A 25,343-nucleotide genomic window follows, 5' to 3' on the forward strand; every position below is an offset into this window, starting at 1 on the left:
GCGGCCAAAACCGCGGATCGGTGGTTCAATATATTTGACCGTCACAACCCGAGCGAAATGACTCCTTTCATTATCAGAATGTGATCTATTCGGTTGATAACATTTGAAAAGGCTATACCAGCTGCACTTTTACAATTTTACCCACATTCACGTTAGCAGAGGGCTAAACCGGAAGTTAGCCTGCTCGGCCGGCGAAAGTCAACATATTGGACGCTGTAGTGCTACTGCCGACTAGCGTTTGGGGGTGCAATCGAAGATTGACGGACACACGAACGCACAAGTATAAACGCCTGGCCACGTGGGTAGCCTACGGCGTAGCTACGCACGTAGATCCTACGCAGGAGTATAAATCAAGCTTAAGTCTCCTTGAAGAGGCATGTGTAGGTTGATCATCTCTAGGTTTAATGGGGCTGGTTTTAGAGAAAGTCCTTATCAGGATCAATATATTACCTTGAAATTGACCCTGTGATACTATTACATTTCAGCAAGATACTTTAAAACTGTCAAAGCAAAGTGTATCTCTTTTAATATTGTAGGACTAATACCACAAATCATTTTTTTAAATGCTCTGAAGGATGATTTGTCAGCATACTCAAAACTAAGTAGCGCAGACATTCATAGGCCCCATGAGAATATTGAGTGGTTATTAAGGTGATGTTTTATTTCAGCCACAAAATCTGGCAAGAGCTGTGAGAAGCCTTATTATGCTTGGCGGAGTGTGAATATCTGTGTTGTGGGCTGGCTGTGTGTCTGTTGGTGCATTCCAGCAACCTATCCAGGTGTTAGCCAGCCACCAGAATGGAAAAGGCTGCTGAGGACCACCTGCCCACAACAATTAGGATTACTCACTTGCTTTAACAGTGAAGTGTGTGCAACCTGTCACTTCTACACAACAGATTTAATTATATGCTTGTTTAATTGACTAGTTGTTATCACTGTTTCAATTAGAAAGCATTTAGTAAAGCAAAATGCTGCCTTCAAATGCTGTCAGAAAAATTCAAGTTATAAGGTGGATAACTCAGGAAAATCCATGCTTACATAAAACATTACGTCAAACCTCATTTTTGAAACTTTCTAATGGGTAGTCAATGTAAACAATGCAACACATACAGAACACATCTACTACATATCCCACACAACACACCCTTAATCCTTGTTTTTATTAAGCTACGGCCTGTATTTGTTTTATATCCTGTGCAATTGTTCTCATTTATTCTTAGTTTTGCCACAGGTTTATTCACATGCATTTTAATATTGTTTTTGTTGTTATGTTGATACAATTTGATCAAAGCATAATGTTGTTTGTAACCCTAAGTGAAAACATGTCCACATTTGCAGATGAAACGCTGCCTAACTCGGTCTGACATACTTCAGGGAATCTTGCAAATGATCATGTTACGCTAGAACGGTATTAAGCCTCAAGCAGCATTCAGGAAATCTGCATCCTTTCTTGTTTGTGCATCTTAGTCGCCAGTTGTTTATGTGAAGCCCAACCACAAAAAGTACAAATTCTGTAATACAAAGAAGACATAGGAAATTAAATATCCTGTATATAAAATGTTGTGGAGAGTAAGGCAAAGTTAGGAGACAATAAAAACAAAAGTTACCATTGTACATTGGCTGTGACCAAATGTGTGGGTGTGGCACACCCAGATGAAAGCTTTGAAGTGGAAACATACTTGTAATTGTATTTATTTATGGCTTTGAAGTGCCTGGGATTCTGACCAGCGATTATCCTGAAGAGCACCTGAACTGACCTGCTATTTTTCACACTGGCTATTGTTGCCAAGTGTATACTCTCTATGACTAGTGGTCCGAATGCAGATACATTTATTTGTATCGGTAATGTGAGAATATGAAGTCTGATGGTGGGAGCAGTTTCTTTATTTGTCACAATATTTGCCTTATAATAAGTATGAAACCACAACAGGCTATATAAAAAAAAAAAGATAGGCTACACAAGACAGAAGAAAATTGTCTTTATTTGTCTGTATTTTTTCCCACTTCATTCTGCCACTGCAAAGAGAAGTGTTTCTTAGTTGATCCATTTTAAAACCAGAGGGCTAGTAAGACTCGTCTACCCACGAAACTTTCGAAGCAGAAATTTACGAGCGCCACCTGAACGCAGCAACAGTCCCGCTGCTGCCAAGAAGAGAACGTTTTTCTTCTCTTTTATCTGAGCGTGGTAAATGATGCTGCGCGCTGATTGGCTGCTGCCCGCTGACTTGTGCTCCATCCTGCAGACCCACTCTCACAGAGCCGGGCTGAGTGCTCAGTCAGCGCTCCTCCCGGTGATCCCCGACACCGCTACCTGCCGCTCCTCCTCACACCCACATCCACTCACTCACTCTCATGAGTGCGCGTTACGTCTGCGCGCACCGCCGGCTGCTGCAACCTGCCGACTTCACCTGCACGAGCGAAGCGGGGAACAAAACCTCTTAACAATGCAAGAAAATTGCATTATGCGATACCGCAGGTTATTACCACTTTTGCGTTCTTTTAGGAGGTAACGGGGGAGGTGTCAGCTTGCATGTCATCACCATGGATTGCCTTTTTCTTCTGATATGGACTTTACCCATCCCGCTGGTCGGCTGCACCTCAATCAAGCTCCTGTCCACCCTCTTATCCTGGAATATTATCAAGGCATGTGGCACTTCATTAAACATATATACACTCTTAAATCCAACAACAACCAATCTAGTTTGGGACCAAAACAAACAAACATTTGTCTCTTTTCAGTCTGATTTATATCAACAACAAGCTAGTGTCTGCACTGCTATGCTCACTGATTGTGGTGAAAAGTAAGATAAGTGATTGTCATCCCAAATTAAACTGTGTGTGCAACTCATGTTTCAACAGAGGGGCTCTAATGATCACTTTTTGGCTTCCACCTCTTCCAGTGCTTGCAACCTGTTGCTACCTGTCCATTTATGTTGGGTTTTTATTTTTTTTGCAGACGCTGCACATTTACTGCTCACACACCTCCCACACCGTTTCGGCCAGCTATTCTTCCAGCGACAGCCACGGATTAAATCACGGTGAGTGCTTGTCCTTTGAAATCTGTGGATGTTTCTTCCAGCTGGCATGATTCCATGTTTGTAGAGAGAATGTAAATAAAATGAGATATATGTCAGGGATGGGTTTAGTTATTGGACCAGTGGCTCCTAAAGATGATCCTGAATGAATGAATTAGGAATGTTACAAAACGGACTAACACGTCTACAGCTTATGTGGTAAAAAGTGTTAGGAACCCCGGCACAGGTCTAAATTATAATGTGCTGACACTGCTGCAGCGGCTATGGATGCACCACCAATGAGTGCAGTGCACACTCAGGGATTCCCTCATAAGAAACAAGTTGAGATGATGAACATGAGGAAAGAGGGGAGATGGAACTCTTCTCAGGTTGTGAAGGAAGCATTCTGATTCTCCCAAAGTCGCACCATTGAAGGGGTTTAGGTGCTGAACACAAAGAAAGTTAGATCCTTTGCTGAATCGGTAAGGTTGAAAGAGAGAGGAAACAATGAAAAAACGTTATGGACTTGTTACTGTGGAGTCTCACTGTTCTAGTGTCTTAAAATGGTTAGTAGATTCATACTGCATTTGATACACCATGGCAACTGTATGAAATCAGAACATCATAAATTTACAACCTCTGGTTCTGAAGTATTGACCCATATCTGACATGCATGGATGTATAATGTTGGCGTCATGGCTTCTGTTAAAAGCCATCTGTGACCCATATGAAATGCTGCGCTCTGAGCAACAGCGGAGCACTAAACTTTTCACTTGAACACAAGCTTGTCATTGTAGTGACAGTAACCTGTTTAGATGCTTGTGATGTATCTAGCGTTTCTGGGTGTTGTTGAGCTACTTTGATCGAGTCCATGATGTAGTTTGATATCAGATTTTAAAATAACAAAAGTAATTGACATGCAGCAAATGTTCTTTCTTCTTCCTCAGACTACGTGTTTGTAACCCCGGTGGAGGTGGACTCTCAGGGAGGGTACCTGACTCACGATGTGACCCGGCGAAGCCATCGCAGCAGGAGGTCCCTCTCTTCTTCTCTGCACTACCGACTCTCGGCCTTCGGGCAGGACATGCACCTGGACCTGCATCCGTCCCCTGTGGTCGGCCCGGGGTTCACCGTGCAGACGCTTGGCCCGGATGGCATCGCCACAGTGATGGGTGATGAAGGGTTTCACAAATGCCTGTATCAAGGAATTATCCGAAACCTGTCGGCCTCCTCTGCAGCCATATCGACGTGCTCTGGACTGGTAAGTGTCTGCCAGAAACTTCTCAGTTCAAGCTTTTGTCATGTGAAAAGCTCATTTTGTGTTTCACTTTAAATTGATGACATGGTTATCTCTTTAAGTACATTACATTTTGTGTTACGTTTCTACAGGGTTTGCGAAAAGTCACCATCCCTTGGGTTGATGAAACATTTCAAATGATCTCAAACATGCTAATGTTTTTCATTTTCCAAAAAGTTTGGGGGACATTTTGGAGATAAAAGGCTCTCACTGAACAGATTTTGTGCTCCACCCCTACCTCAAGCTCCATGCTTTTATGCCCTAAAAGCCTTCTGTCCTCTAATGACCCGTTTATTTTGATGCATCATTGTCTGTGCAATTGAGACCGTGGTAATATTATGAGTGAACTGTAACATGACATCATTGCCCATGAGTGTAAGCATCGGTTTCTAGTGCTTTGTCAGGCACTTCTTTCAACATTGGGAGGAGTGGATGAAAGCGAATGAAAGGGTAAAAGGAGCAGAGCAGGGGAGGAGAAAAATGTTACAATGCTGAAGGTACGGCACACGTAGAAAGGCTATAATTCAATTTCACGTTTTTCTGTAAAGCCCGCGCACATGAAAAAACACACACCTGACGTATTTATCAAAGAGGACCTAGATTGTATTTGTCATCCACTTAACATTTGTATTTGCCATGTCAAGAAGCGGACTTCTTGTGTTAACTTGTGGAGTGTTTTCACGTTTTCCAAGTCATTGCCTTTGTTTATGTATTCATTTTTGTGCGAAGGCGTGACTGTCCACTTATCCTCAGTGACCACGACTGCTATACACTTCGTAAATGAACACGCGAAGGAATAGCTCAACCTTCTTTCTGCTTTTTCGCTGGGCCATGCGTTAAGTCCGCTGCACGTGGTGTGGCAGTGACCGGCGCAGTCTGTGGAAATATTAGATTTTAGAGTTAAACCTTGAGCAAACCAAAATTTCTGGGGAGACAGACACATGTTGGGTCACAAAATACCTTTGAACCTGCTGCTGTATAACAGGCAAGCTAAGGTTTGCTTATTGGCTTACGCTATCTAAAGCTAATGTAAGTAGCAGAGGTCGCAAATGGGCTAGAGGCTGGAATAAGGTTGGAAGTGGGGAATTAGCTAGCCTTCTAAAGTGATTTTTAAAAAAGCTTACCACCACCTCTAAAACTCCTTAATTAACCTATTATATCTTGTTTGCCTAACCAGTACATTGATCTAAACAGAAATCTGCAATTTAGTGCAGAATCTGTAGGCAAGAGACAAAATTCTGCTATCAGAGGCGAAGAAGTTCTGGTTTCGGTTTGTAGTCAGTTTGTATTCATTATTATTGACCAATCACGTTTGAGCGAGCATTGGTTGCATGCAAGTAAACAGTGTGGGTAGAGAGCAAAAGAGGCAGTCTGCAATAGCTGATGGTTGCTGAGGTTGCCTATACATAAACAGAAAAGTAAAAGCAACAATTTGTGTGTTCAGGGGTTACGCAGTGTAACCAGCTAACCATACTAAACCTAGCTGAAAATGCTGCAGAGAAGTACTGAGCTGCTGGATGAACTGTCATTTGTGAAGCATAGCCCCAACATGTAACTCATCCTAAAATCATTTTTACATTTCAGTTCATTTGTGAGCTTTAGAAGTGTTAGTAGTCGTATTTTCATTTTTGAACAGCACCACCTTAGCTAGCTGTTTTCTTCTGCCTCCTGTCTTTTAGCTATTCCAGCTAAACACGTTGTGACTCGGCTTTATACCTAATGCACAAAAATGAGACTGATATTGATGTTCTCAGAATTAAAAGAATATTTCCCAAACCTCTTATGACCTGTCTTTTTTTCTGAGAAAAAAATATCGATGATGCTATGTTTCAACTTTAGGTATGGACTTGGATTGATTTGTGTGAACTCTTCACATTCAAGATACAGAGCTCTTTCCTTAAAACACTAGGACTGTAATTACAAGAGGCTATTCGTTTATGAGTTGCCTGGACCCTCTGGTCCACCAGCAAGCACACATTCCTTGAAACATCCCACACCAGGCTGGACCAGATGGATACACTACACCTCCATAAAAACCGGAACTCCATTTATCATCCAGCCTTCATACCACCTCTTACCTCCTCCTTCTGTGCTTGCCCTGCTCTTTTGTCCTCTGTTTGCCCTGCCTCTACGTCTCCTCTTGTTTGCAGCAATTACAGCCAGGCTGAAGTTTGAGCCGCCTGGCTGGCAGTGCTAATCTTCGCATTGTCCCTTTCATTAGGCTAGCTCCCACTCACAATAAAACACCACTGACCCGTTCTCTTAAAAGCGCTGCAAGAACATAATGTGATTGGGTTGTGATTTCTTTTGAATGGGCCATGACGGACACTTTGATCTATTTTTTGTCTCCCAAGCTTTTGCCTGTTTTGTTTTTCTATTCCAAGTGTGACCCGAGTGCCATCGTCGGTTGGATGTTCAGTAGCCCTGTTAAATGGACTCGTGTTTTTATATATCTCTGCCAGATAAGCAACATTGTTATAAATATGATAGGTGAATGATGTGAAGTGAGACAAAAGGACAAGTGCATCAGAAGGGAATTCTGGACCTTTCCTCGTCTCTCCGTCTCTTTTTCTCAGTGCATCAGCCTGTGTGTGTGTGTGTGTGTGTGTGTGCTGTTGGACTGCTGTGAGGCTTAAAACAGCAAAAGCAGTTGACCCCTGCTTTTCATCTAGGCCTTCTTCACAGAATATTTGGATTAAGTACAAATGCGGAAAGAGCCATTCAAGCCTCCTCGATGCACTGACAGACTCGAGAAAAAGATTAAGGTGGGATTCAAAACAATGCTAAAGAGGAACAACTCAGAAAAAAGACAGGGAAATCCAGGAAACACAAGAGAGAGAAAAGCAATGAGGGTGAAATAATGAATGGGAAGTAAACTGGGCTGGGCTGGGAGTGAGGCACTAGAGAGAGAAAGTGTTGTGCAATAATAATGTGAATTCATTGTTTGGGGTGGAAGATCCCAGGGAAGCTGTATGGTCTCTTTATAGAGAGTTGGCGACATGGACTCTGTTTATGTCAAAGGGCTTTGGAGAAGAAATGGGGTGAAAGCAAGCAAGAAAAAGAGCTTCCTCGTACTTCATGTCATTGTCTCCTTTCAGCAGGGCCGAGGAAAGAGGAGAAAAGCGAAAAGAAAGTGTCTGAAATAGGGTTTTTGGACTTGACCTGCCTTTTAATAGCAGCAGAGGTGTCAGCATCAGCTACTGGGCCAAACCAAGGCCACATTCAGGGCAAGCAGATGGAAGTGGGATTCAGCTGGTTAAATTAAGATCAGGCACATAGATTGGTATTAAGAGCAGGGCAGGATGGATTGATGACTGGCAAAGGGGATTTTCTACTGTAAATCCCCTTTAATTAAACATGGTAGTATTTGTTGGTTTTTAATTACTCATGCGCCACACTTGTGTTTCTGAGTGAAATGAAGTTGTCTGTCTCTCTTTTGCATGAGAGATGAAAGGATGTCATTTCAGATGTAATCCTCTCTGATTTGTAAGAGGAGCGGAGGGGGGTCTTCTCTCTTTCTTCTTTTGAGGGTTTCACATCAGAGGTTGCCTTGCTGGTTGACCCCAATCCCCTCAGCCCGTGTGTATGGGGGTGGGTGGGTGTTGTGTGGTGTCAACCTGGACTCTCACAAGTTCTTACTATGGAGTGCAAGTTCAGAGTTGCTAGCCACTCTTGTGAATGCAGAGAAGAGAAGTGATTTACTGCTCCCCTCTGTCCTTCCAGCCCCTTCCCAGGGTAGGATTCTTCTCTCTGGGGTGACGAGGGCAGATCTGAGACCTGCACTGCCAAGCCTGCTGGGGCTGGTGCCTGTGAGAAAAGTAGTCCCACTATATATCCTCACAATGTAATCAGAAGTGTAAAATTTTCCCCCAGCTTGTGAATAAATAAATGAATGACGAAGTACAGTAGGTGGACAAATAAGGAAACAATAATAATGAAAATACACTATAGGATTTGCAGTTATATAAGGCTACACATTTCTGTGTATTCTTGATTTTTCCTATCAATATTTTCGGGATTAATTGTATTGTTTGGACTTCAATATGTCAGAAAATAGAAACGATAACTCATCACAGTTTTCGAGAGATGAAGTTGATCTCTTCATATTGCAATTTTCTGTACAACCAACTGTCCTAAACCCTTTTTGTTCACTTAACAATGACATAAAATAGACAAATGAAGAAAGTCCTCAGATGGGTGAAGATACTTGATGAATAACTTAAACGATTAATCGATTCTAAGAGTAGTTAGGGATTAATTGTCTATAGATCGACTGATCAATCAATCGGCCAAGCATTTCAGCCCTAGATATACTATGTTCAGATATATTGCATAATTCTTATACTCTTTAAACATATTATGAGTGGATTAATGTGCAATAATTTTTATTTTATTGTCAGTTAGCTATGCAGCCACATCTAACAGTTCTGTGTTGGAGTGAAATCATATACTTCAGTAATCGCATTGTATTGTATTATTTAAAGTTTGCATACAAGTGTTGTATAAGACTTAGTGGGCTTTGAGAAATACACTTGAAGCAACATTTTTGAAATTGCCCAGTATGATGCTTTAAAAACCACAGTAGGTCGTTATACTCAGCATGTCTTCATTACTGAAAAATTTGAGTGTTGAATACACCCCACATCAGGCTGGCTGTGTCAGGTTGCGGCCAAGCTGGTCATAACCTTTACTGTGACCTTTCCCAAGCCCTTGCACTCCAGGTCAGAGACAGGTTAGGCTCTATGGAAACTGAACACTTTGGCTCAGAGTGACCAATTCAATGGATCAGTTTTCCTCTTACTGTAACATGCACCAAGCACAGTGTCATCAGTGCATGATGTCTAGTTGTTAGTAAAAGCAGAAGAGATAAAACGTAGATGTGAACTGTAAAAAAGAACAATGGTTGGCATATTTTGTCTGTTCTTGGTTGAAACAGCTGGTTGATGTCAAGGTTTCCCGCAGGGTAGTACAGTGGAGGCAGACCGCCTCGCCTGAAATAATGACTGCCTCCATTAACGTCAGAAGAAATTATCACAGTTCTTTTCTGAAATATATTATGCTTCAGCGGAAATGAGCAAATGTGTTAATTCATACTGTAGACGGCACATTTATAATGAGTTACCAGAATGTTCAGACTGTCATCTAGAAACAAAATTTATCATGAGACAAGATGCGTCAGGATCTCTGATACAGATTTGGTTCAGCAGGCGACACTGATTGATTGATCATATCCCATGTTTGAACATAGCTCTATATTTGGTCGGCTTCTACCGACAAAAAGAGAAAACAAAGTACACTTTCTCTTTAGGTTTCACTAAAGACCTGCTGGTTGAATTGTAAAATTCTTCGCACACCAGAGGGGATCATGCATTTGGTCTTGTGTGTTTGTGTATGCATGGGTCTGCAGCTAAGCTAGCATAGTACTTGACCCTTCTGCCTAATATTTTTTGTGCACATTTCTGACTGTATGCTCAAGGACCTCTCGTCATTGCGATGATTCAGAATTTCTGGAATAAACTAATTTTTTGACTGAGACTATGGTAAAGCTTACACTTCTTTTTTCAGCAATATTCGCCATTTTACAATATGTGTTGATATGACATAGCAAAAGGCATTTCCGGCAATTGGCTAGGCTCAAAAGAAGTCATAGTCTGTTAGTAGGTCTGTTGCAGGCCACATTTTGGCCTTTGTTGTGACTCAAAAACCGACATCCATAGCAAAGTTAGGTCTCATCTTAAACCGGAGCATCTGCATATTCATTCCATACAAAATATGTTATTATCCACTAAAGTTTCGGTCAGACCCTTGTGCAGAGTACAGGCCTAACGGATAAGTAAAGTTGTGTATAATCAGTGTAGCAGTGATAAATCGCACAGCCAAATTGACGGATCAGGTGCCCTAAGGGGAGCATGTTTAATTAAAATAAAATTGGTCTGAGAATTGACCCCTGATGCACCCCACAAGTCAGAGGAGCACAGGCAGATGCTTTATCGTCAACTGATACGAAAACCCCTTCTGGTTTGATAAATAAATTGGAGTGCACACATATTCAAGCCTTTATGGTAAATCCACTGAAACTTACCAGTGCGAGCTGACAGGCAGGTTAGCGACTTTATCCTGTCAGTTTCTCTCTTTACAAAGACAAGTGTTGCAGTATGAGTCCTAACTGAAGAGAGGCTGTGAAGTCTTCATGTTACACGACACAAGAACCACATAAAACATTATTTATCAAATTGGGTCGGACTTGATGAATTTAGCGTGAAACAACATGTGACAACGTCCGGTTTTCAAAATAAGGTGTCTATACAGCATGAAAATAAGATTAATTGGATTATATTCACAGAAAGTATAAAACATATTACATGTAAATGGACACATGTAATTTACTTTACCCTCCCGGGCCTCGGACCCACCCACCATAGTCTCTCCAAATTCTGTGGGAAACACTGAGTAAAAACACATTTTGACTATTTAATTTATGCAATGGTAAAAAAAAAGGCAGAATAAATGGACAAAATGTCAATGTAGTTGCTTGGTATTCAGCTAATTTTTTCATTATTTTTCATATAAGAATTTTCATTTCGGTGCATCCCTAGTTTTAAATAAATAATAACGTTTAAATTCAGACGTCTGGACTTATTTTCCTGTTGCATTATTAATTATATAAAGTTACGTGAACAAGGACGCTCGGTTACAATAGCATTACACTATTCAAAGCATCTTAAAGAAAACTGAGACTATACAATACAAAAACATTTTATTAAGAACTTTGCACACATCTAAACTTACACTACTGTACAAAAAACGTTCTCCCTTTCATTCCACTACTCTCATGCATACACACTCGAGCCCACGGGAGTTGGGGAGACTTCTTGGATGTGTGTTGGCAGTTTGCCTAATGACCTAGCAAACCCCCAGGTGTCACAGTTTATAGCTTAAATGTGTGTTTGCGCACCTATGTGTGAGAGAAAAACAATAGAGAGAGTGTCAATAAACACCTCCTAATTTCTAGTTCTTCATCTTTTCCGGCAGCTCAGATCAAACCTGTCTGATGGCCGTCGTTGACACAATGTCGCCTGTTGTGGCAGCCACTAGTGACTGTTGTAAGAGGGGTGCTCAACCTATGGCCTCTGTCTGTCCCTACCAGGAATGGTGCTCCCTGTGGAGTGAAAAAAAGTGTTTGCTCTTTTCCCGCACCTTGTTATTGATGCTGGATGTACTGTAGCCTCTGGAAGGCTTTGTGGTTATAGAACACGTCACAGTGTGAATATATGAGATCCTGAGCTCCATTACTTGTTGGGAAATGTGACGTCTTCACTTGCACAAGAATCACTGGCATCAAGGCCTCTTTAAGTTCTTTTGTTGTTCTTTAAAATTAAATATGTATTCCAAGAATAATTGATTTAAAAGTCAGTTCTACTGCAGAAGTGCTGCATGGGATTTTGAAATTACATTCAATATCTAAAAAAGTGTCTGTAAATTACATCTGAAAAGAACTATTAACTATTTGGCCAAAAAGCCTTCATTTAAACACTCTATGTTTCTATTTAACATGTGTAGATGTTGTAATCCCATTGGACTCCTTATGGAGCTGAGACAATATATGATTACTCATCCGCATGGCTGGGAATTGAGACAACATATGATGTGTGTGTGTTTGTTAGTGTGCTCCCAATCCCTTAGGCTTTTGCAAAGTTAAAATGACACTTGAATGACTGATTTCCCGCCAGCACTTGGGCCATTTGTACCTGTCTGTTTTCTGTAAAGGCCAACAAATTGGAACGTCTCCCCACTACAATATGCCTCTCTGACTTGGCCATAATTCAGCGACTGGGCTGGGCCATAGAGGAGCTCAGAGCTTGGCGCTACAAGAGGAGAGTGGCCCGGAGCCGGTCCCTGGTGGTCTGGATGCTGACAGTGATGTAGTGCCCTCTGTTAGATGCCAGCAGGAGAGGGGGATCAGGCTCTCAGCATGGGTGTGGGATGTTGTGTGTGTGAAAGGAGGAGAAAAAACAGAAAGGCTGCGTGTGTGTGTGTGTGTGTGTGTGTGTGTGTGTGTGTGTGTATGTGTGTGTGCTTTTACGTCCTCTCAAGTCTGTGCAAGGTCTTTCTCACACAAGACTAATGGCTGGTGTTGAAGTCTTCAAGTGGATGCTGCAACCTCTACAAACAGAGCCCATACGTCAAATATGACCTACTACTGTCACCACTGCGCTGCATTCACTGGTGCTGTGGTAAAACAGTCCAGGCTTATAGGTGAACTTGGGCCTCAAATCAATAAGTTCTAAACTTATACTAACTAAGCAGGAAGTTGTTATTACAACAGCTGACTCGAAGGGCTGCCTTCTATTCTTGAATCTTTAATAATTATTGTTGGGTATGTGACCAGTTCTGTTATGTACTGTTGTGTCAGTGTCCTTAAAGATAGTGTTGGCCTGACTGAATTGACACAACCATGATGGCTTCTGGGTCAGAGGACAAATGAAACGTTGTCCACCTTAAAGATGGATATATGGTCTTTCTGCAAAAAGCAAAGTTGTACGTAGGCTTTCAAAATGTTTGCCTATGTAGGAGCGGTGAGATGACAGTCATCATAAAGTATTAGTAGTGGTTGGTAGAATAGGTCAGTTAACAGGCTACAGAATAATAATTTTAATAATAATATTTCCCGGTGAGGATTGTATTTGAAAAAATGGTTTTATATGATATGGTATCAATCTGTTGCATCAGTTGTTTACTAATTTAGTAATCCAGATTTTGGTCAGACTCATCACAATCTTATTAGTGCAAATACTAAGGGGGATGGTGTGGTAAGCAGAAACTATGATTAGTAGCCAAAGTAGGAACACAAGGAATGTGGAGAGAACAGTTTACAGAATATTTGAAGCCATGCCCATTTTCACACCTGTGCACACCTGCCCAATCTTTTCAGAAAGCAGTCTTATTGTTGGATTTTTTGTTGCAGACATAATGTGTGACGACACCCCGTCTGTCTAACTTTCTGACAAGGACTTTTTTCCCCTTTCATACTGTCAGAACAGTACTTTTGAAGAAGAATGCAACCAGCTTAACGGGACATTGTCAGGTCTAAAAGTAATGTAAAGTAAAAATACTCATAATTAGTAACAGAGTGTTGGTCATGCTAACTTTGCCCTCACCACATCTTTTGTAGAGACTGGAGAGAGGTGGACAAAACAAGAAATATCAGCACTAGCATCTAAAGCTCTCCAATTAAACTAAATCTTTACAGAAAAAAAATCCAAAAGCTTGTCTCTGAGTCCGACTGAAACACAGACCATACCCCCCCTGGAATAAAACCCAGGTTCAAAAATACTGCAAGTGCCTGTGGCATATGCAGGGCCTGACGTTCATGTCAAGGAGCTTATTTAAGAGTTTGAACAACTGTATTGTGTTGAATACTGATCTGAAGCTCTATGAACACAATGTGATTCGGCGAATTGGTGCAGTGGCAGCAGTAATGAAAGCTTCGAAGTAGCCGACCTACGTTCCATCCTTGACCTATGGTCGTGAGCTTTGGGCAGTGACCGAAAGAATGAAATCTTGGATACAAGTGGCTAATGGAGTGATTGCAAGCCTTAGAGATAGAGTCAGGGGCTCGGACATCCTGAGGGAGCTCAGAGTAGAGCTGCTGCTCCTGGGAACGACTCTGAATCCCGCAGGGGGAACTGGAAACATTTACTTTTTACCATTTTATCATCACTGGGTGTAATGACCTGCTGCAGAAATATTTTTTTCCTGTTTCCAAAGAGTAAATCCTTTTGCTTCCTTTGCAACCTCCCGTTCATTCAGCTCATTCATTCATTGCTGGAAAGTGGAAAAGGTATTATGACACAAATGACAGCACATGTACGGTGCCTTTCAGTAGAACTAAGAATCTTTAACTTCATTTTAATTAAGCTTTTACATAATTTACATCACAGCAGCACTGAATTTCTAAGTCTGTAAAAGGGTTAGAGCCTCACTGTAACCTAGTTAGAGTGCAATTAACAGCACTTTGAAGAATGACATTTCCATTTGTATGGGCTGGTGTGGGAGTAGCCCTCCTGTTCCCTGCTGTGTCTACACGGGATAACGAGCGGGACCGTGCCCAAGGCTCCAAATGACAAAAGATTTTACCAACACCATCGGTTTCTCTCTTTGTGCGTGCCCACCTCTGCTGTGTTCCTCAGACATGCTCACAGGGTGTCAGTACGTTGTTCAAAGACAATTAGTGAGGCAAAACAAGGACTGCAAGACCCCGGGCTGTTGACACATTGTGATCCTGATCAGTCTTACATGAAGAGGGTTATCAAGACATACTAGCGCTAATGGAGTGGTTGCAAACGAACGGCCCGGCTGCACTTCACCAATCCTGTTGGATTTCCGTGAATGCTACTGTGCGCTGTGAAACATTTGAAGTTAAAGGAGGATAAAATTCAACCGATGTTGGGCCCTGTCATTGCTGCTTGGCTCTTGTCTACTGTGCCATCTTCTTCTGAGCCAAGATCCAAAGTTACCACCTCTTCTCTACCCACTTCTTACTAAATTTTAAAGACACATAATTTTCTTGAGCAAACTGTAATTACTCAGATTGTGATTCTGTTGAAAAAGTTAGATGCCTGAGGGGCCTCTCTGCGCCTGTATGATTCCCCCCACCCAACAGACACTGTGTTCACATGATTCTCTACTGAACTGGATTGCAGATGTGCTTTAGAGCTCGGTAATCACCAGCTTGGGGCTTCTCAGCGCTCGGCACTAGTCTTTAACAGCATGTAAGCACTTACTCATTTGCCTTATAATATCATGGTAGGAAACCTTAAAAGAGGCTACAGTTTATACAGAGACAAGCTAAAGATGCCGCCTCCCCCCACACAAACCGTTATGTTGCCAAAGAAACAGAGCTGTGTTTTTGGAGTGGCTCGCATTGGTTTTACCCGAGGAAATGAGTTTTTTAACCCTAGTTTTCTCATGTAGAAAATAGTGCCATTGCTGATTGGGGGTGACCTAGTTCAACCTGTAATCTGACTGTGTGAATCTGTGTGTGAGAGTCAGAGAAATGTATGCGTCTGCATGTGAACGTGGGAGGAGAGTAAAGTGGTGTTTAGTGAAGAGTGTTCATTCCTTTAATCTAGCCAAGTCTTACAAATGTTAATGTATGGAGATAACTAGAGGTCTGCTGTATCAAAGCCGCAGCTGGCCTTTCTCTGGTGTCTGGAAACTGTGTGAAAACTCGATACAGCTCATCTATCTTGTCCATCGTACACCATTAAACGTATAGGTCAGCACCCGAGCATTGTTTTCACTTTCATTTGTCATAAAAAGAGTTCAACGCAGGCATTATTATGTACATATACTCTATAACATGCAAGATGCTTAATGTTTAGAAAAATAATGTCAGTCTTTGGGTCAAAATGTTAAAAGCTGTGATTTTTTCGCAGATAAATAGTTCCACTTTTGAGGAGGCAACATCAGCTGTGACGTAGCCTATGGTGTAGCTACTGTGGCCGTGTACGTATTATCCCTAGCTACGCTGAAACCCCTTAGTGCAGAATTATAAATCTGTCTGCACATCACACTTAGACACTAAGAGCTGAGATGTGGTGTCAATCCTTTGGTGCAGTTGTACTTAGAACTTTAGTAGCTTATGTTTTACTTTGTTGGGTCTGAAAGGCAGATAACTGTTGTGTTTTATTAGTTGTTCTGTCTTTGGTATTTGCCAAAACATAGCGTCTCTTTGGCAAAAGAAAATGTAATCCATACACACACACACACACATACACACACAGTCCCATTATTACCATTCCTGCAGATGGAATTAATTTCCCGTCATTATCATCACAGACACTTCCATCTGTTAACTGATGGAAAAGAAAGTGGAGAGCTGGCAGATGTGGTAACACAGCAAGTGTGAGAGAGAGAGATGTAATGGATGGGAGGAAGTTAATGAAGTAACTTCAGACAGTTGGGCCTTTCACAGTGTTATTGTTGGAATGCAGTGGAAATTAGATGATATGTACTGCAAAAAGACTGAATTGTACAATATAATCTCATATTCATGTTGTCTTAATAACTACCAAATCATTTTCTAAAGGGGTCTAAAAAGTTCTGAAATTATTTCCCAGCGTTGCGGGATGATTACGCTGATACTGTTTGACAAAACTAGCTGTCAAAAAATAAAAAAAAGTAAGTGTTTCATCTTTAGAAGAGGATTCTTTGATGAGGTGTATGTTATTACAGGTCAGGTCTGTTGTAAATGCCAGGCAGAATGACAGATGAAAAGATGGGTAAATGAGAAGCGACAGCAGTGTGTGCTGATGGGAGACACCTCCTTTGACCTCCTCAAGCTCTGTTTTGAATTCCAATCTATTTTGGGAGGCTGCGGCTATTTTTTACCAAGGACCTGCTCTCTCTCTCAATTCAAGTCTTTGATTTAATATATTTTAATCATGGCCTGAGGGGAAACTTTCATTCCACCCTGTGATTGCAGATTCAGCCTTTACGTGCGATGCCGGCGGAGCAGGTAGCTGTGGAGTATCTAACTCAAGGTGGTTTTGGCAGGTATTGATGTGCTGGGGTTCAAACCATTGACACTGCAGAACAAAACTCTCCACCACTGGACCGTGTGGACCTTACATGTAGTCAAAATAATTAAGTTTGACAGTTTACTTCCTGTAAAACTTCCCATCGCGCCACGGAAGATTGATGGAAGGAGAAGATGATTTATGGATAGAAAGTTGTGCTGGCAGCTGGATGGTTCGAGAGATGGTTGGATGGATGGATGGATGGTTAGAGGGATGCAAGGGGATGATGATGGCAGCCTGCCACGTATCCAGGCACTGTTTTGACAACAAGAGCCTGACCATGGCTTCCCTTTTGTCCTGCCTCTGTTTATTTTGCCACCTGCTAGTCTGGGGGGAATGGGGTCAGCTCAACATTAGTAGGGTCCAGTCACACACACACGCACACACACAGAAAGTTCACAGGTCATTGGGTCAGTGAGTGTATGTGTGTGTGTTTTTGATACATTCAGTGAGTGTGTGCTCTTATGAATGTGTGTGTGTGTCTGATTGCACAGCTATTTTGTGTGCGTTTGGTGGGTCGTGGAGTGAATTAGGTAGAATTCCTGAATCTTCAGTAGCTCAGTCTCTCAGTTCAGAGGGCAGCTATGGCCGCTCGCCTAAAACAGAGACCCACAACACTGAGCTAGTCTGCTGCGATGACAATATGGTTGTAAGCTGGACATTCATTTGCTTTATAATTCCTCTGAGGCCAAAACATGAAAAGAAAGGCACAGTAAATTAAAAATGTGCCTTTTTCTGCTGCAGGGAAAGAAAATTGGATGTTGACGTGGCTTGTAAAACATTCTGAAAAATGAATGTAGCCATACGTGTGTGTCCACTGAATGAAACGTTAGCTGGCTATTCCAAAGTAGTAAATACAATGTATGATAAGTAAGTGTCAAGTAATAGATGAAGTAGTGAATGAGAAGAATGCTTCTTGATTTTGATTTAAATCCCAGGTAAACATTTCCAAGAGAAAAAGTATTACATTTCAAAAATGTGTCTAAATCAATCCTCTGTTTAACTTCTTATTAAATTACATTAATCAATCCCTAAAATATACCCTTTTTGACCTTTCGAAATTGAATGAAATATGGGAAAATAACAATTACACAATATACTTTGTTTTGAGAAAGTGCACGTACACTGGACAGATATCGCATTAGAAAGAAAGCCAGGAACCTGATGTTGTAATTGATATGAATATGTCATCAAGTCCTGCAATGTAGTCTGCTTTGAGTAAATTATGTTTTGAAGTAAAGCCCTAACCTGGATTTAACTCTAGCTGAACACATGATTTAAATTTTGTTAAAATCGATAAAAAAAAAACAACCTCAGCTCGCCGTAAAAATTGCAATTTCACGCTATTCTGTTTTCCAACTAAATAAGACATCCCCTCCCCTCAATAGCTGTATGCTCTCGCACTATGCACATCTGCCTAATGTTAGGACAAAGTTAGGTGGTAAGTGTAGGTGGGGCTGATCAGTGAAATGTGTGTTAGCTCTCGCATTAAAGTTGGAATGAATGTTGGCTTCACTCAACAGCTGCTCCAGCAACACTGTAGCTCTGTCAAGGTCAGGTAGAGGAGACTAGATAGCTTTGTGCTATCAAATACCAGGTGTTTTTTGTACAGTATTTCAGGTACATGATTTTTATGTCATTATGGCAGCTGTCTGTCTGTGTATAGACTAGACATGTTGTCTTTGGAAGCAGTAACTCAAGCAACATGTACAGTTCATACTTATACCACTGGTGCCATGTACATTACTACATGCAGAAGGCCTGTTTGAATTTAATGACAGCCATGCAGCTTCTCCAGGGTGCAGGAGATTGCATTCCTGTATTGTTTGGTGGTGTGTACAGGACAGGACAGAGTGCAGAGGTACCAAGATCTGTAATGATTTAATACACATGAGAGAATCATTTGTACTAAAACTCCCAAATTTACAAAGACACACCGATTGAACACAATCTTTGTGACATGTCCCCTTTGCTTTAAGCTCTAAATACATTTAATATTATGTTTGTCTAAACACTGTTTTAAAAAGTTGTATGGTCAGTAGTCTCTAATTGTCAAGTATTTATTATTATTTATTCGTATAATATTACAAGTACTAATGTAAACTTCATCTGGAATCATGTTTGTGGGTTTTTGTGAGTGGTGTGTGGTTTTCACTCATTGTCCTTGCCTTTTATGTGTGTCTCCCAGTCAGGTTTGATCCGTGTGTCTCAGGAGGAGTATTTGATTGCCCCGCTACCCCAACATCTGGCTGAACAACATAACTACAGCGCCCCTGATGGTCACCACCCGCATGTAGTCTACAAACGCTCAGCAGAACACATTGTCCACAGAAGATCCAGCAGCCCATCTAGTACCAGTTCTTCTGGACCTGACAACCCATACCTATACCATCACCATCAGCAGCAGCAGCATCACCATGAATACCTGCAAGGAAAGCTGCAGAGGCAACACTTCTGCGGACGCCGCAAGCAATGTATGTAAGGGAACCTTATATTCCTTATACTTCACCTTCTGATAATTGTGTGTTTATGTTGAGGACGTGAAGAAACTGTATTTTGAGGTGTGAGTTTATTGAGTTGTACATATCAACAAGTGACATGTCAGAGGACTGCGGTGTGTGATATAAATGAAGCAGACCACAATTTTTAGCCTTCACAATCATTAGCTATTTAAAACAACAACTCTTTTTTAACATTATGATTTATTTCGGCAGTGAATTCATGGGGTGAATTTCCAGTCACAGAAAAATCAGTTATATTAAAATCTTTTGCTAAATCCTTTTATTAACATTTCAATAAGGATTTAATATCTTAAAGCACTGAAGAGAGATATTCCTGAGGTACTAGTAGCATCTCTATGTTCCTTTGCTATTGTAATTTTATGGTGTAATCCATCATATCAACCATGAGATATATAATATGCATATGGAAACCAAGGACAGACTCAACAGAATCCGCTCAGGTAGATAGGATGCAATGATATATTGTACAATCCCCACGCATTGTAACATAATATAATGATATGTGCAATTTCCATGTTACTATGTGATATGTAGTATACAATGTAGGTCCTACTTTAATAGAGTAAAGGTAGTATTTGACTGGTCATTGATTTTTTTGCCAAAAGGGACAATTCTATTCATATGCATTATCACCACCTCATAACATGTTCTAATTTAATATTTAATAGAGCAGTTAACCCTAAACCATTGCAGTCTCTTGATATGTACACATTCATTTTGAAGACTAATGTCTGTATTAAATGACCATTGTAATAGGGCTGCATCAGCATGCGGCTACTCAACCCACAGGTCAGTTTACCGTTATATCTTTCCTTCTAGTGGTGAGAGGTAGGAAGCTGTGTGGGGAGTGAATTTCCTGTCCTTTCAACACGAGTCTGTACTCTTATCACCCGACACGAGCCAGGAAAAAGACAGTTCACTCATTTGACCCTCACTGCCAAGTTCCTCCTTTCCCTGTCTATGTCTATCTACCTCATACCCTGTCTGTCTCTCCTCCCTTCCGTCCTTCCCTTTTTGCCCTCCTAGATGCTCCCATGCCTCCTGCTGAGGACCGCTTCATCATGCCTGATGAGTTTGCGATACCTGAGGCAGAAGGGCCAGGAAGGGCAAAGAGATCGCCCATTAACTCCAACAGGGTGGGGGGCCTGAACGTGGAAACCCTGGTTGTGGCAGACAGGAAGATGCTGGAGAAACACGGCAGGGACAACGTCACCACCTACGTCCTCACTGTCATGAATATGGTAAGGGTGGGAAAAAGTAGCCTTTGTCATCTTCTAATTGTGGCTTGTTGGCAAACTGTTCAGCAGAAGTTACATAGGCTAGCTTTAAACTTGGTTTTCAAAATCTTACTAACTTTAAGTTCTGTCTAAATGAAATTCCTAATGGATATAATGTCAAATTTTGCAGGAAGGTTAGCATGTCTGTTTCAAGCTGGTTTCTCTCATAATCAGTGTTTTTATATTAAAATGTTTGCATTGTACATCATACGATACAGTAGACAAGCTAACCAAGATGAGAGCATTGTTTGCATCCTAACGCTAAATAGTAGCTTGTATCATAGGATACTACTGAACTGTTTTCTACTCTTTTGCAGGTTTCCAGTCTTTTCAAAGATGGCACCATTGGGACAGACATCAACATTGTGGTGGTTAGCTTGTTACTACTGGAACATGATCCTGTGAGTGGGTGCACACTACAGTTTGCAATAAATGAGCACTGGTGATCTGGTAATTCATTCACTGAATCAGTCTTACTCTGTATCTCTATTTCTCTCTTTCCAGCTGGGCTTGACTATCAATCACCATGCTGACCAGTCCCTCAACAGTTTCTGTCAGTGGCAGTCAGGTCTGGTGGGCAAAGGGGGTAAACGGCATGACCATGCCATTCTCCTCACCGGATTGGACATCTGTTCTTGGAAGAATGAGCCCTGTGACACCCTGGGTAAGACTGCTCAGCTATCCACAACAAGCTGAACCTTGTATTTTCTAGCCAAGTGAGATGCAGTAGTTGATAGTATGTGGTATAACGACAAAGTTCTGTGAAACGTGGGAGCTGTCTTCAGCAGTGACAACTTGAATACCACTTGAATGACATAAATGTTGTAATTTTGGGCATGTGGACAGTTTAGCAGTAGTAGTGATAATGTGGGTGTGGACATTACAACAAGGAGTAATGGAAGTTTAACAGGTGCAAGCGGATGAGACTATAAAAGAGGAATAGCACTCATTTGTCACTGTGACCAAAAGCTAAACTTTATTGGAGTATTTAAACACTCACTCATGTGTGATTTATTGGCATTTTGCCTTTCTTGGATAGTGACAGTGTAGATGCAGACAGGAAACATGGATAGAGAGAGGGGGTATGCAACAAAGGGCCTTGGCCAGAAATGCAAACATCACTTTGATTGAACTGTCACTTTGGGGGGAAAGAGCTCATAAAAAGTAACATGTCGTAGTTGTCTGTCAAATCGGAAAAACAGCAAGCACACCAGGGTTTGGGTGAGTAAAATTAAAAATCTGCAAAAAAGCAACAAATATTGAGCAAGAACCATGCTTCACCATGTCTGAAGTGAACATGTTGCACTTTAGGGTGAACTTATGTTCAGGTTATGCATGAATGAATCTTAAAGCTATGGTAGGGAATTTATTCCAGAAGCTTTTTTTAATTATATTTGTTTAAATTATTTTTAAATCCCAGCAGTAATCAATAAATGAAATGCTGTGACACAAAAATGAAACAATCTGCAGGGTTCCCATGCATCTTGGAAAACCTGGGAAAAAACTGACCAATTTCCAAGTCATTGAAAATACCTGGAAAATGAGAGACATGACATTAATTAAAGTTACCAAAACTCTGAATAATTTAAGTTGCATTATCTTCCAAAGGTAAATATTAGTCACTGCTGGCTGGTAACTGTGGTAGTTTTTATTAGGTTTATAGATTAATGCTTACTTCTCAACTTGTTTTAAGTACACGAGGGACCGCTAGGGTCCCCATAATGAAAACATTATCATCAGAGGACGTATGCGTAGGCTCTGTGCGGACATCTGTGTGCTCCCCATTTTTTGTGACCCCGCGGACAAGTCCCCCTACGCTACCAGGCCACCAAGTGATCTACTATGCATGGTGGATCAAGTCCACCAGGCGGACTCAAGAAAGTAGTATAGACAGAAGAAGAAGACCGTGGCGTCCGCAGCTGTCAATGTATGCGTCCGCTCTGAAGTATATTCGAGGCTTCAGAAAGCTAAGTTCAGCAGAATGCTGGGATTTGTTAGTAGGAAAAATTGTAGGCTATTATTTGTTTAGTTACTGGTGTTCAGGCAGCAATGGTTAAAATATTAGAAAAGCACTTGCTAAGCACAGAACACAAAGGGCTTTACAAAAGAAAACAAACAAACAGAAAAATACAATGGCAATGCTATAAAAATAACAATATTAAAATATAGCATTAAAAAAAGGATCAATTTGTCATAATTTCTGTGCATGTTATAGATGATTTTATTGAAAAGTTATAGCAGTCGCTCTTTCATGCATGAATTATTAAATCACAAAGTAATAAAGCTAATTTTTAAAGTAAATAAATTTTTTATGTTTGTTTTTAATTTTAAACAAGTTAAAAACTATGCATATAAACTTTTCCCTCTATATATTTAATTTTACATGCATCAATAGCATCAAATGGGATTCAATGGAACTCAATATAGGTCCAAAAAACGACCTAAAAAAACGTTTTTAGGTCAACCTAAAAAAACGTTTATCAAAAGCAAGTGGTATAAAGTTATTGAAGTGGAAATTATATCCATCCATCCATCGTCAACCACTTATCCTGCGTACAGGGTTACGGGAGGCTGGAGCCAATCCCAGCTGACATCGGGCGAAAGGCGGGGTACACCCTGGACAGGTTGCCAATCCATCACAGGGTGCAAATTATATCATAATTTTAAATAAAACATACAAAATAAGGCAGAATATACCCACTGGCACATAACGTCCACTGTCCTCAGAACAAAATGTACAAGAAATATATAATTAAAATCCGTTTTATTAAATTAATACTATTTAGTTGATTTTTTTTTATTTGTCCACTTTTCTGAGAATAGAAGGATTTTACAGAACTGGGTTTATCTCCACATGGTGGTTGAGACATAGTACTATAACTTAAATGGTTCAAAATGGCTTCAAAATATCTTTCCACTGTAGTGGACGTCGTGCATGAAAGGGCTAGAAAAGAGTGGGAACTCTGATCTGTTATCTGTGGCTGTCGCAGGTCTGTAATAATAAGCACGGCCAATCATTTAATTTGTTCCTACCATATCTGCCCACCCGCTCGCACTCCGCCTCTGTTTGGATACTCTACTCAGTCTCTTGCTCCAATGTTGCCTACCCTGTTTTTAAGGCATGTAGGAACAAAAGGCAGCTGGACATCAATGTAGCCAACTAATCTTGGCTAATATCTTAATCATATTGCTTTCACACCACCAATTACTAGTAATGTCAGCACAGCACTTTATCTCATTAACTGCAGGAGGTATAAAAAAAAAGTTAAATGCACCTCACAATAAGAATGATTTATTAGCTGTATGTAACTTCAGTATGTCTGAAAAAAAGGCAGCACAAAACTAAGCCAAGACAGAGGTCAAGAAGTATTGGCTTTGAGAGAAACAACACAAACACAGTTATGTGTGACCCAAATTCTGCCTGTGTTGTTGAAGTTGAGCATCTGGCTCAGTATCATCAGTCATTCTTCAACTACATTTTGATGTTTTTAAAGTAAATGTTCTTATAGTTTTGGGTCCATTGGGAGAAACTGTTGCCAGAAAATGAGAAAAAACTGTGACCATTTTCAGCAGCTTGTTAATTACAGTAAATCTCACATCTAGGATCATTTATCTTTTTCCTAATGCTGTCAATACCAGCAGTAGTCCTGTAACCTGATTAGATATCAAAGTCTAGGAATGAACTTAAGTTAAGTTGGCCAGGACTTGTGTTTCACTTTGCAGCTGGAGTGAAATCCCCCTCCATGCATGCATCTATGCAATATGCAAATGTGATAGACATTTGTTGCCTGGCAAATCTGTCAGGTTTCAACAGAAAGAAGGTGCTGTTAACCTTCGGCTCTTTATACCATCAGTATATTATAGTAAATAACTAAGTATCCCATACTCCTAACACCTTATCCCTTTTCTTATCCCTTGTCTTAAATAAATTTATTTAGGTTTTGCCCCAATCAGTGGAATGTGCAGCAAGTACAGGAGCTGTACCATCAATGAAGACACAGGACTGGGCTTGGCTTTCACCATCGCTCACGAGTCTGGACACAAGTATGTTTAACAAAAACTGCGTCACGACAAACTTAATAACTCACACAGTTTCTGCACACCACATCACTTTCTGTATTCTACAGTTGGAAAGCTGCGTTCACAATCAAAGTTGACAAAAACACTGACAGAAATTGAACCTGTAGACTTAATCAGATGAAACTGTGTCATTTACTTTTGTGTCAAAGCAGTACACAATATCAGTCACTGCACTGGCTCTGTGCTGCGAGTGGATGTAAGGAATCTATATTAAATTAAATAAATGTGGCCTGATTTAAAGAAACAAATACACTCTGAAGTAAGAGCATTACGTTAGAGCACTACTTCATCAACTCCATGACACTTTATGAGGGAATAATGGAAACTGCCTTAGGCCAGACGTTTTCTGTGTTTGTGTTTGTACGTTTCCATTGAGATTGGAGGCCATTTATTTTTGATATTTTCTTTTATTTCATGTTGCAGTAAAACTCTTCTTTCTGTCTGGCATGCTCTCAATACAAAGTAGGAACAAAGTGTCACCCAGGTGATAATATGTCAGAATATTTACAAGCCGAAATATCCTAATGAATTTAGAAAGAAACACGTTGACTCAAGACTTAAAACTGTTCACT

General features: G+C 40.8%; 1 protein-coding gene across 1 annotated transcript in view; it reads left to right on the forward strand.

The window, feature by feature from the left end:
• Positions 1-2,541: 2,541 nt before the first annotated feature.
• adamts18 (ADAM metallopeptidase with thrombospondin type 1 motif, 18) overlaps positions 2,542-25,343 on the forward strand; it is a 59,808-nt gene continuing 37,006 nt past the window's right edge. Inside the window, exons 1-8 of the mRNA XM_046032680.1 lie at positions 2,542-2,643; positions 2,957-3,038; positions 3,962-4,275; positions 19,081-19,366; positions 20,441-20,655; positions 21,009-21,092; positions 21,196-21,355; positions 24,630-24,735. Of these exons, the coding sequence (XP_045888636.1) occupies positions 2,542-2,643; positions 2,957-3,038; positions 3,962-4,275; positions 19,081-19,366; positions 20,441-20,655; positions 21,009-21,092; positions 21,196-21,355; positions 24,630-24,735 (1,349 nt within the window). The remainder of the gene's footprint in view (positions 2,644-2,956; positions 3,039-3,961; positions 4,276-19,080; positions 19,367-20,440; positions 20,656-21,008; positions 21,093-21,195; positions 21,356-24,629; positions 24,736-25,343) is intronic.

This window comes from Micropterus dolomieu, linkage group LG20 (genome assembly GCF_021292245.1).
Source record: "Micropterus dolomieu isolate WLL.071019.BEF.003 ecotype Adirondacks linkage group LG20, ASM2129224v1, whole genome shotgun sequence".
NCBI classification, from domain to species: Eukaryota; Metazoa; Chordata; class Actinopteri; order Centrarchiformes; family Centrarchidae; genus Micropterus; species Micropterus dolomieu.